Here is a 13,769-nt window from a genome sequence, read left to right on the forward strand (position 1 = left end):
TTTCGTGAAGGAGGATTGTTCAGGCTTGGAGGTGGTATCAGCCATGGAAGGTTCCTCATCTGTAGAAATAGAGAAATTAAAGTCGAAAGAAAATTAGAAAAAAAGGATCAAAAAGGGATCAAAAAAGCGCGAGCGGGAAGGCAAAAAGAGAGTTTTCAACGGCCGTTGAAAGCACATGCGTCTTCTTCGCTCCGCGGAAACGAAGAAACTGGAGACCACGCACTCCTCCGTCGGGCGGGAAGGCACTCGCACATGTGCGGTGCGGACAACTAGAACTTTCTACTTAAGAAATGTCCGTACCGGGGCTCCGTCGGTGACGTCACCCATACGTTAAGAATATGCTGCCTGCTTGTCCTGGGATAAAAGGTGCACTGGGAGTGGCCTAAGACTCCGATTGGCCAAATACCTAAGACCCCCTCCTCATCCTGCCTTGGGTTTTTTTTTTTAACGTGCATCCCGATTGGCTGCTAGACAGTGCCTACCACTGCCAACGATCAGGATGCCAGTTGATAGAATCAGCCCATAAAAGTCCACAGTATTAAGCCCAAGAGATACACAAACTAACAGAAAATAAAAAAGAAATTGAAAAATTTGGGCAAAGAAATCGGCACGTAATACTCAATCTTTAAGTGCCCATTATAGAATCAAACCCATCCTGTGCAACGACATCAGTACTTTATGGCTGAGCAGAAGAATTCAAACACTACCTTTTCTCAACTATTTTACTACTGAGAATCATTTGAAATGGTTCATAAACATTAAAAAAATCCATATATCTCAGCAAAAATATTTACAGAGAATTTAGGAAACAAAACTTGGCATCCAACTGCAAATCTCTAAGTCTCATTAACAGAAATTAGCTGTTTCTCCTGCATAGCTTTAGCCTTGTCAGGAAAAACATGAATCTTTAAACCAAGAAATAAAGCCTCACAATACCTAAAAAAGAGTCTCATTTATCAGTTCCAGTCAGAGTCTAGTATTATTGCTCCTATTTTTTTAATTTAATTTAATGTTTATTGGAATATTGTGGCAGGGAGTTCAGGTCAGCAATAAGCAGGCCTCAATCCTCATCACTGTACCCAGCCGAGCGGTTTCTGGAGTGGTCAAAATGATAATTGCACAATTTAAAAATACCTCCCCCCCAAAAAAAAAATAAAAAAACCACCTTGGGTTCAAAACTAAAGCTTCTTTATTCACTCCCAATTCCAGGGATATGTGAGCAAAACATATCACTTCACACCAAGTCAAGTTCATGAAATCAAAATCACAAAACAATTCAGTTTGTCACTTTCAACTATTGCAGCTTTCACAAATATAGGTTCTATGCTGGGTTCTTTATAAGCAACTCCAATAATTCTGGATTCCTAATATGGTCTTTAAGCACACCTTGTACAAACAATGCTCAGCATGTTTTTAACTCCTGGCTTAGCACAGCTGAATTTGTGCTTTAATTAAGGAGAAAGGAGTTCCCTTCCCTCACAGTAGTTTCTATGGTTTGAAACTGAAACGTTTGAAAAAAATGTCTTAGCTGTGTTTATCAGTAGTTCTAAGACAAAATTTTTCCTACTGATGTAAGCAAGCTTTAGATTACAGACTCCTGTTCCCACTGCATTTCTTCAGTATCTTGCAAGCTTAGTAAATCTGATTCTCCTTCACTCATACACACATCCCCGTATGGCTCATTAACACTTTCCCCAGTTACAGAAACGAGGTCTACCTAACATAGAAACATAGAAGATGACGGCAGAAAAGGGCTACAGCCCATCAAGTCTGCCCACTCTGCTTACCCACCCTCTGTCTATGCCCTAATGACACAATTTCCTTATCTTGACCCTCGTAGGGATCCCACATGGGTATCCCATTTATTCTTAAAGTCTGGCACACTGTCTGCCTCGATCACTTGCACTGGAAGCTTGTTCCAATGATCAACCACTCTCTCTGTGAAGAAATACTTCCTGGTGTCGCCATGAAATTTTCCGCCCCTGAGTTTGAGCGGGTGCCCTCTTGTGGCCGAGGGTCCCTTGAGAAAGAAAATATCATCTTCCACTTCGACATGTCCCGTGAGGTACTTAAATGTTTCGATCATGTCTCCCCTCTCCCTACGTTCCTCGAGAGTGTAGAGCTGCAATTTGTTCAGTCTCTCGTTGTACGAGAGACCCTTGAGCCCCGAGATCATCCTGGTGGCCGTCCGCTGAACCGATTCAATTCTGTGCACATCTTTACTGTAATGTGGCCTCCAGAATTGCACACAGTACTCCAGATGAGGTCTCACCATGGCCCTGTACAATGGCATTATGTTTGGGTTGGCTCTTGATATGACCTCATTATGTTTGGGTTGGCTCTTGGTATGACCTCTCTGGCAATCTGGGTTTAGAAATGTTTACAGTACTGGATCAGCTCTCCTCCAGCTTGTATCTTGACCTGCTGTGGCCAAAGAGCTTTGGGCTTCAATGCTGAGATGGGAATCTCCCTCTGCTTGTTAGTGGAGCCTGCTTTGCTGTTAGCTGTTTCTCCTCATGCTGTCCCATTCCCTTCTCTGACTTCAGGACTCTCATTTTACCTACACCTGCAGGTCTAGCTAAGACTCTGAGTAGTTGAGCCTTGATCAGCCTGCTTGCTTTTGTTAATGCTTTCTCCGCTGTGTTATCAGTTGTAGCCAATTCCACCCCACCCCCAATCTGTGCTTTCTTCTTACTAGGGTTTGTGGGCTTTGGAATTATCTGCTGTTTTCCAGGCTTCTCCTATAAGGGCAAATAAACTATGTGCTTAATCTGTGTGGCATTGCTACTGGGATTTTCTGCAGGGACAGGGCTTGGATTAGCTTGCAGCTTATTCGGGAGGAATACAAATTCCACCTATATAGGACCGTAATCACCTGCTCAATCAAGTTAGCTGAACTGGAGATCCTATGTGTATTTTCATATATGTTTTTCCAGTCCAAGATCTTGCTCCCATTTGAACTTATAATTATATTTTCCTTTGACCTCTTCCTGAAGCATAATATATCTAGTAATGAGCTTTCTTTGATTTGTCCCTTCTAACAAAATTTCCTCCAGAGATGTAAATTCCATCTAGAACTAGTCCCTAGTAGGATGAGAGAATAACAAATGTCAAAACTTGCAAGTAAATATAAAAATCCAAGTGGAGTACAGAGACCTAAGCTGCTGGAAAGATCTCATGACTCCTCCCTCAAATAGGCCTCCAACCAAATAAAGTCCTTGGAGCTCCCAGGTATGTAATAGAGAAGGATCCCAAGAGGTGATACTAGTGATAACCTTTTATTTCCCAACAGTTGTTTCTTCATCCTCATCTAAAATGAATAAAATAGGGTGACGCCTCCCCCATATTTAATTTAAAATTTTCTGGTTCCCATAATAAATAAAACCAGCTGGAAGGAGAGAAAAAAAATTTCTTTGTGGCCTTACCCACACCTATGTGCTTCAAATGTGCTGCTACGTAGTACTGAAATAAATCAGGTACTCCTAAACCTCCTTGGTCTCTCTTCCTGAGTAGTATTGTTCTGGCCACCCATGGGGTTCTCCTCCATATGCAAACAAATAATTTGTTCTGTAACTTTTGTAGCCTGATGTAAGGGCTTTTACTCGACCTCCTCCTTCTTGATCTGTCTGCTGTTTTTGATGCTGTTAATCACTGCTTACTCCTTGATAACTCTGTCCTTGCTTGGATTCTGTAAATCTATCCTCTCCTGGTTTGCCTCCTACCTGTCCCATCGCACCTATATTGTATGTGTTGGTAGGTCCTCTTCTGCTGCCATCCCGCTAGCAGTTGGCATATCCCAGGGTTCTATTTTAGGAGCTTTTCTCTCTCTACATCTCTTCCCTCGGTACGCTGATCTCCTTCCATGTATTCCAGTATCACCTATATGCTGATACCTCCTACAACTACCTGTGTATACCTTAAATTTCACCTAAAATAAAAAAAAAGTCTGCCTGCAAAGGTACCGTATTTTCGCGGATATAACGCGCGCGTTATACGTGTTTTTACGTACCGCGCATACCCCTCGCGCGTTATATGCCTGAGCGCGGTATACAAAAGTTTTAAAACATAGTTCCCGCCCGACGCCCGATTCACCCCCCCAGCAGGACCGCTCGCACCCCCACCCCGAACGACCGCTCGCACGCGCTCCCACCCGCACCCGCATCCACGATCGGAGCAAGAGGGAGCCCAAGCCCTCTTGCCCGGCCGACTCCCCGACGTCCGATACATCCCCCCCCCGGCAGGACCACTCGCACCCCCACCCCGAAGGACCGCCGACTTCCCGACAATATCGGGCCAGAAGGGAGCCCAAACCCTCCTGGCCACGGCGACCCCCTAACCCCACCCCGCACTACATTACGGGCAGGAGGGATCCCAGGCCCTCCTGCCCTCGACGCAAACCCCCCTCCCCCCCAACGACCGCCCCCCCCAAGAACCTCCGACCGCCCCCCAGCCGACCCGCGATCCCCCTGGCGACCCCCACGACCCCCCCACCCCCCTTCCCCGTACCTTTGGTAGTTGGCCGGACAGACGGGAGCCAAACCCGCCTGTCCGGCAGGCAGCCAACGAAGGAATGAGGCCGGATTGGCCCATCTGTCCTAAAGCTCCGCCTACTGGTGGGGCCTAAGGCGCGTGGGCCAATCAGAATAGGCCCTGGAGCCTTAGGTCCCACCTGGGGGCGCGGCCTGAGGCACATGGGCCCAACCCGACCATGTGCCTCAGGCCGCGCCCCCAGGTGGGACCTAAGGCTCCAGGGCCTATTCTGATTGGCCCACGCGCCTTAGGCCCCACCAGTAGGCGGAGCTTTAGGATGGATGGGCCAATCCGGCCTCATTCCTTCGTTGGCTGCCTGCCGGACAGGCGGGTTTGGCTCCCGTCTGTCCGGCCAACTATCAAAGGTACGGGGAAGGGGGGTGGGGGGGTCGTGGGGGTCGCCAGGGGGGTCGCGGGTCGGCTGGGGGGGCGGTCGGAGGTTCTTGGGGGGGGCGGTCGTTGGGGGGGAGGGGGGTTTGCGTCGAGGGCAGGAGGGCCTGGGATCCCTCCTGCCCGTAATGTAGTGCGGGGTGGGGTTAGGGGGTCACCGTGGCCAGGAGGGTTTGGGCTCCCTTCTGGCCCAACTACCAAAGGTACGGGGTGGGGGGGTCGTGGGGGTCGCCAGGGGGGTCGCGGGTCGGCTGGGGGGGCGGTCGGAGGTTCTTGGGGGGGGCGGTCGTTGGGGGGAGGGGGGTTTGCGTCGAGGGCAGGAGGGCCTGGGATCCCTCCTGCCCGTAATGTAGTGCGGGGTGGGGTTAGGGGGTCGCCGTGGCCAGGAGGATTTGGGCTCCCTCCTGGCCCGATATTGTTGGGGAGTCGGCGGTCCTTCGGGGGGAGGGATGTATCGGACGTCGGGGGGGGGGGCATCAGGCTTTCAGGATGGGGACAGACCTTCAAGGGGGGACAGTGCACGGAAGTCAGGGGGGGTAAACGGAGAGTCGGGACAGCGCACAGAAAGTCAGGGTGGGCGAAAGGAGCGTCGGGCAGCATGCGCGGTATACCCGTGAGCGCGGTATACCAAAGTTTTTGTACATATCATCGTGATTTCTGCGCGCTATACCCGTGTGCGCGTTTTACACGGGTGCGCGTTATATCCGCAAAAATACGGTAATTCTCAACAGGAAGATTGCTAATCACTTACAATCTCTGCAAAGTATACTAAAGCTCAGCTTTTCAACTGCTGCAGCTCAGCACACAACTTCTTCCAGCAGTGTGAAAGAGGAGTGGAGATAGAAGCTTCCCCTTTTCCCTATTGCTGAGATTCCTCCTGTTGCAATGTCCTCCCCTCAGGAAAGAGCTGTTGGAGATCTTGGTGAAGCTCTGGTATCTTGAGCTTTGAGTAAGCTGTCTCATGTTAAGGAAGTGTCAGCTTCTGGCCTGGGCTTGCATAAGGAAACTTTAGATGCAGTATATGGTCTTAATTCTTTTCTTGCAAATATATCTGAGATAGTGAATGATGAGGGTACTTCTGTTACTAGGACTGTTGCTTCTCAAGCTCATGTGTTTGACCAGCTGGCTACTAGGTTGGGATCTTTGGCATCCAAAATGGGGGAAGTACAATTGCTAAATGAGACCTTTATAAGAGAAAATAATTTTATGCATAGGAAAGTATTTAGAAAATCAGCTATGAAGGAACAATTAGTCTTGAATTTTCCTCATTCACCATTTGTCCCTCTAATGGAGATGATCTGGAGGTGTTTTGTGAAGCTGTTGAAGATGCCATCGGAGGCCAATCTACCTGTCGTAAAGACCCAATCTGTGTCATCTGGTGATGGAGTAACATCTGGACTGCTAGAGTCTTTGCTGGAAGTGCTTCTCAGAGGACTACCCTGATGTGATTTTAACCCCACTTTAGAACCCCACTGCAACGCTCGATTGTGTGATATTTCTGCTATAGGACGGAGCTGTTTATGGGATCAAAAGTTCATATACGTACTTACTGATAGGGTTACTATTTCAAACTAAGTTAACAGAGCTATCAGTCATGAATTTTAGACATTATTTGCTCCCTTTCCATTTGTTTTTTCCCCTTTATATTCTTTCCTATTATGATATTGTAGTTCTTCCCTTTATTACCAGTAAGTCTCTAGTCATTGCAAAAATGCAAAAATTAAACCTATGGGTTGTATTTTATTGTTCATCGCCTTGAAACTTTGTTTAGGCGATTAATCAGATTTTTAATAAAACTTGAAACTTGATGATCCTATATAAGTTCAAAATGTTCTAATTAACTCATCTAATTAGGACATGTAAAAGCAACATCAGGAATTCTTGGCCTTGAGGCATAGAATCTAGGTTTCAGATGCTAGCTTTTTGCTATATTTTTCTTGTAATTGTATTATTACTTTTGAGGGCAAATATATATATATATATATATATATAAAAATATAAATCAGATCTTGAGGTTTATTAATGCTATAGTAGAGATGAAGATCTGATCCAGATGTGATACCAAAGTTTAAAACTTCATGAGCTAACTGGGAATCAACAGAAGGGAAACACGTTTCTTAAGGGCACTTTTACTAAGATGCGCTGTGAAATGGGCTTAGTGTATCCTAATGCGGGACTTTCCCATACACTGAGCCCATTTCTAGCACATCCCTAAAAAAAGGGCTTTTTTTGAGGGGGGGTTTTTCTTCAGATTGTACACACAGCAACTGAAAATAACGTGGGAGCACTTCCTGTCTCCTATAGAGGAAATGCTAAAGGCTCCTGTGTTCTGTTAGCGTGTGTGGTACCTGAAGAGTGTTTCTCTACCCCTGACATGCTCCTTCCAAAGATAAAAAAAATAAATCGATAAATAAATCCCACTTACAAAAGGAAAAATCACCTCAAAATGCTTTAATGACATTTGTGGTGTGCTTTGCTCAAATTAGGGCCTAGTGCATCTTAGGAAAAGAGCTTCATGCTTTCTTTTTGATTTTTAGTGTGAATTTCTTTATTTTGGCTTCCTTATTCTGATGTTGTAATCAGGCTGCCTATTTTCAGTCAGGAAGAAAGAAGCCTGTTATAAGAAATTTAAGATATTCTTGAAAGTTAATTTTTTCTTCAAAGCTTTTGGGGCTGTGGTTTTGGGTTCTAGTGTAGCATAAAGGCTCCTGATAAGTTTCCTGTGTGAATGTGCTATGGAGAATGCTTTACTTCTGTCCTGTGAATTTTGAACTACTTTTCATTTTATTTAGATATTTTATTGACGATTGCAAACCGCTTAGACCTTTCTAGACCAGGCGATTTATAGCAAGTGATAATCTGCTAAATGATCATAATATACAAGTATATTACCTTTCATAATTCTTCCATTGATGAACGAGGGGCCGCTGAAAAGTTTTCAGCCCAACCAACAAAGTTGAGGCCATCTCCATCGAGGGCTATACGTATAGTCCAGTGATTTTCCACTCTTTTCGTTCAATATTTTTCCAATGGAACAAAAAAAAAAAGAGGAAAGTCACTAGACTAAGGCCCTCTTTTACTAAGGTTTGCTAACCGAATGCATGCATGTTAGTCTATGGATGCGTTAGCGTTTAGCACGTGCCAATCGGTTAGCGCACCTTAGTAAAAGAGGAGGTAAGTGTACAGCCCTCGATGGAGACTGCGCCAACTTTGTTGGTTGGGCTGAGAACTTTTCAGCGACCCCTCTTATTACTTTTATTCATCATCACAGTTTGTTTCCATTGCAGTTATTAAAAAGAAAAAATAATTAACCTTTTCCTATCGTGTGTCCCGGCTGATGGGACATTCCAAAAGTGTCGTTGCCATCGTATGTCCCATGGCATGGGACATAGAGTACACGACAGGAACACAAAAGATTTGAATTTACAGACATATGACTTATTTACATTATATTTACAATAGCCGTAAATGAGAACGGTGAATAATACAAAACTTTGCTAAAATAATTGCGATTGGAACCAGCGTAACGTAAAATTTATTACGATAGGAAAAGGTTAAACCCTTCTGTCACTGTACTAGAAATTACTACATGAAACATCCATATCATATCTGTCACTTTCATCTTCAATCTTTTCTTTCATTGGCTCAATTATGAAAAATAACTCTTCTAATTTATAATTCCAGCCGGCACAATATCAGGAGAAGAAATTCCTGTAGCTTCCAAATCAAACATAAAGGAATACAGAGACAGCTTTTCCTGTGAAAAATTCAACTTTCGAAGCAACCCAAACATCACGTTCTATGTCTACGTCAGCAATTTTTCATGGCCCATTAAAATACAAGTGAGTGCTGGTGTTTTCCTGATAGTCTTCTGTGCTTTGAGAATCTGCTGCTCTTGGATTTATTTAATGCATGCCCAGTACCCCAGAGATATTGGAAATTTTCATGTTGCTTGCATAGCTGCAAAATTTACCTGAGGTCTTAGTGATTATTTGCAAAGTAAAGTCAATGCATGTGCTTTTGCTTTGAAAATTGCAAAAGTGAAAATGTTCCTGCACCCACTTTGGGTGTGTATTTTTTTTTTTTTTTTTAACTAAAACACTGTGCACATTTTCTTAGAAAACAAAAAAATGAATGCATTATTTTGGAAATCAGCATGCCTGAAAACACCTCCCCTAGACTGAGGTAAAAGTTTTATGTGCTGCAGAATTATGTGCTTATTTTTACCTGTATAGGATGATTTACTCTTACCATTCCCATTATTTCTAGAGCGCTACCAGACATACGCAGCTCTGTATGTAGTTATGAAGGAGACAGTCCCTGCTTGAATGAGCTCACAATCTAATCAATCAAGACAGATAAACAAGATGGCAGGGTAGAGGTTGCAGTTAGCGGGGAATGGTTAAACTGCTGGCTGAGGGAGAAGGTATTCCCTTTTATTCCGAGTAACATTGCACTAAAATTTTTTTGCCAATAAATTACCTAGTCAAAGGGAAAAATTTTCAGTGTCCAAACGTATGCAGGTAAGGGCTAGTTGTACTTGGATAAATCATTTGAATATTGACCTCATTGTGTGTGTGGTGAAAGGAAAGGAAAGTTCTGTTGGCTCATTTAGGCCGTATAAATTGGTAACGTAGTGGCCCAAGAAGGCACATTTGGGAATAATTCAGTCTGGAAGATTAATTCCTCTCCATTTGAAATTCCACTTAAGGATTATTGACTCTAACAACCTTTTTAACTGAATTTCAAACACTAATGACTTTATGCTTTCCTTGCTGGCCAGTTCGGTACTTTGCACTGAAATTTTCCTATGGGGTACTGTAATGTGAGAAAGAATTGAAAAAAGAAGGAAGATGCCATTCAATTGCTTTCTTTTGGGTTTTTGAAAATGAGCTTCTATGATTTTTCTGTTTCTTTTTTACTTGCTCTCTTCTCTCTTAGATGTGGACTCTCAGATACATTAATATGGATTGCTCTTCTAACTTGCAGTGGCTGGAAAATTTCCTTCAGTGTATCACTGAGTGATTATGTTTGATAGCTGAGGTGACTGTCCCAGAGAGCTTGGGGCATGCATGCAAATGGTTAGGGCATCACTGGGAACATCTCCAAATAAAAGAGCACTTCAAAAATTAATTTGTGCAAGCAAAATACATCCCATTAGTCTTCCAGTGATCTGAATATTGATAATCAGTAGTTGCACAGTAACAGACATTAGAAGGGTTTTTTTGTCTGATTCTGTTGAAAGAAAGCTTATGATTGGTGTAAATAATATTTGTAGGTTCCTTGCTACATAATTAGTAATGATTCCATTATACTTCATTGCTTGGCTGCTATTGAATCTCTTGCAGGCCTGTAGTGATTTAACACTGAAACACAGGCTCTTATATAAGATGATATATAAGAGTCATGTAGTTCATTTAGGGACTCATTTTCAAAAAAATGTAGGAAAGAAAGGAAGAAAACCCTCCAGTAGCCAAGGCTGCACCAGCGCATCCAAGCCTTACCTGCCGGCTTTGCGATGGCGGCTGTACCTCTTGTAGATTGCTGATGCCATGAGATTGAACCTGGGACAACCCCAGCGCTCCACTATGCAGTCGAACACCCTCGGGGAAAGGGACCACTCCCTGATGACCGAGAGAATCCACCTGGACGTTGTCCACCCCGACCACAAGGCGGTTTTCTGCCCACTGGAAGAGAAGCTGGGCCTTGACACTCAGGGAGGTGCTCCTGGTGCCCCCCTGGCAATTGTCCAAAAAGTGTCATAAAGGAGCAAATGGATGTTTTTTCTCACCAAACCCTTCCAATTCGCTATTTTTGAAACCTATTTTCTCCATGGATTTCTTTTGTAGTTGTCCACAATACATCTGAATCTCAAAGGAGTGTGTTAAAAGTGTGGTCTGGGCAGCCTTATGACTTTTGACATTTTTCTGCCATAATCAAACTTTTAAGAATACGTCCAGGGCACGGTTTGGACATTTGGGGCTAGACCTGAATAAGTGCCAAAATGGTGCTCAAACTGACAGATGTAAATATGACCCCCCCCCCCCCCAAGAGGTCATTTATCCTCACCCCAAAAAATGTGAGTGCTGGTATGATAGCTTTACATGTTATGGCCAGCAAGTAGGTCTCTGAAGTAGCCTAGTGGACAGTATAGTCAACCATAAAGACGGGGACTCAGGCCCATATTCCACTCTAACTGCTACACTTAAGGTGGAATATGTGAGCCTTCTAAAATCCACCCAAATATAGGTAACACCTGCAGGCATTAGAGCCATTGAGTGCTGTACAATTGAGTCTAGTAGGTTTTGGAAGACTCACCATACATTATAAGGGGTTAATGCTGAGATGTGTACCTGGGCCGTTCACTGCAGTGTTCCCTAAGGTGTCCCACTGCTCTTGTGGGATGTCTGTGTGGCCAGTCTACTAAAAATGCTGGCCCCCTGCGCATGCTCAAGGCCGCACAGCAGCCCGGCTTAGATCAGCGGCAGGGGTGGCAGTCTCTTTCAGCACCGGCACACGTATGTCCTATGGGTTGGTGTCCGCTCGAGGAAAGGGTTTGGAGGTGGGCAGCGGGGGTTCAAAGCCGGTTCAGCACCATTGTCCTCGGGGGTGGGGGAGGGGGGTCTTTTTGGGATGTAGAATGAATCATCTGAGTTTCCCTTATTTGCTATGGGGAAACTCGCTTTGGTTTACGAGCATGCTTCTGGAACAAAATATGCTCGTAAACCAAGGTACCACTGTATATTGACAAAGCAAATAAATAAATAACAAAAGGATAGACACACATCTGAAAAATGGCCATTAAAAATATAAAACAAACAAGATGGACGTTTTGCAGTTTTGAAAATGGGCATGTTTGATCCTAAATTTTTGGGCATCTTCCACAAAATGTCCAAACTCGGATTTGGACGTCATACCAAAAATATCCCTTCATGTCTGTCCACTCTTCCTCATAAAATATCTTACAACTCGGATGATCAATGTCCTCTGTCTTCCCTTTTACCACTTGGCAACTAGGATCTTATCCCAGGCGGCTTTGAATTCAGTGAAACATAGCAGTAGATATTCAGCTGGTGGCAGTGAGCATTTCTTTAGCTGCTGCCAGGATTATTCCCGAATATTCAATGCACTTAACGGCCTAAGTGACTCCACATAAAGAGAGGACTGTGTTCATGTGGTCCAACATGGCAGCTTAACTTAAGTAGTTAAAGTGTTGAAAACTGGCACTAAACTGCATACATGCTGACTCTGTGCCTGGACTGCTCATGAAATATCCGACCATCAGTTTAGCGGTCTGGGGTGATATTTGATGGCAGTAACCACTAAACTGACAACTAAAAAGACTAGATCATGGGTAGGCAATTCCGGTCCTCGAGAGCCACAGGAAGGTCAGGTTTTCAAGTAATCCACAATAAATATGCTTGAGATAGATTTACCTCTCAAGGAAGCAGTGCGTGCAAATCCATCTTTTACATATTCATTGCTTTCAATGCATATTCATTGGGGAAATCCTGAAAACCCGACTGGATTGCGGCCCTCAGGGAGGGACTTTGAGATCCCTGCCTTATACTGTATATATTCAAATATAAGTCGAGACTCCCATTTTCCCCCCAAAAAGGAGGAAAAAATGGTTGACTTGAATATAACAACTAATAGGGAGATATACAATGTTATTCTGTGATGATTTTTAAATCACTATTTATTATTATCACAGCTCTATAAATAATAATAATTAAATTTAATTATAATTTGTGAAGTGTTCAGACCAATACCCGTGTATTCTGTGATCTCACTGAACTGGGCTACATTTGGGACCATCATCACACTTCTAATGTCCCATTGCCAGCCTCCTTCTTCTATATAATTGGTAAGACTCTTTAATACTCATTATATATGTTTGTAGATAGTTTTTTTGAAAAAAACCACACTTATCTTGATGGCTGTTCCAATAGGCTTGGCGTTATTCTCTTTATCTTCCAGCTCCAGCGAGGTAAAGTGCTTAAATCATAAAGTGCTTGTGCATATAGTGTTAACTATTAACTTCCGTGTTCGCTAAAATTCATGAACGCATGTTCATTTTGAGGTGATAACCCAGCAGAAGTAAGCCATATAGGGACCCCTCCTGATGAAGGATTCGAAACTCGAGTCGGGGGGGCCGGGCTTAACAATAAATTTTAGCGAACACGGAAGTTAATAGTTAACACTATATGCACAAGCACTTTATGATTTAAGCACTTTACCTCGCTGGAGCTGGAAGATAAAGAGAATAACGCCAAGCCTATTGGAACAGCCATCAAGATAAGTGTGGTTTTTTTCAAAAAAACTATCTACAAACATATATAATGAGTATTAAAGAGTCTTACCAATTATATAGAAGAAGGAGGCTGGCAATGGGACATTAGAAGTGTGATGATGGTCCCAAATGTAGCCCAGTTCAGTGAGATCACAGAATACACGGGTATTGGTCTGAACACTTCACAAATTATAATTAAATTTAATTATTATTATTTATAGAGCTGTGATAATAATAAATAGTGACTTGAATATAAGTCAGGCGGCTTAATATTCAAGTGCCCTTCCTTGCCAGGCTCTGCATCCAGACCACTTCCTAGCAGGCACTGCACCCAGCCGCCTTCCTTCCTTCCCCCCCCCCCCGGTCAGGCTCTGCATCCAGCCCCCTCCCTCCCTCGTCAGACTCTGCACCAAGTCCTCTCTCCCTGATCTGTCCTCTGCCGATCCCTGGTGGTCCAGAGGTGCAGCGGGCAGGAGCAAACTTTCCGTGCTCCTGCCCTGCTGCTAACCCAGTCGGTGTTGGCTGCTGCGAGATCAGGTTTCTTATACTGCTGAGC

At 43.9% G+C, this 13,769-nt stretch overlaps 1 protein-coding gene across 1 annotated transcript in view; it reads left to right on the forward strand.

Moving 5' to 3' along the window:
• Window positions 1–13,769, forward strand: part of ATRNL1 (attractin like 1) — a 1,517,170-nt gene that overhangs the window by 835,135 nt on the left and 668,266 nt on the right. Inside the window, exon 24 of the mRNA XM_033941321.1 lies at window positions 8,605–8,762. Coding sequence (XP_033797212.1) covers window positions 8,605–8,762 — 158 coding nt within the window. The remainder of the gene's footprint in view (window positions 1–8,604; window positions 8,763–13,769) is intronic.

This window comes from Geotrypetes seraphini, chromosome 4 (assembly GCF_902459505.1).
Source record: "Geotrypetes seraphini chromosome 4, aGeoSer1.1, whole genome shotgun sequence".
Lineage (NCBI taxonomy): Eukaryota > Metazoa > Chordata > Amphibia > Gymnophiona > Dermophiidae > Geotrypetes > Geotrypetes seraphini.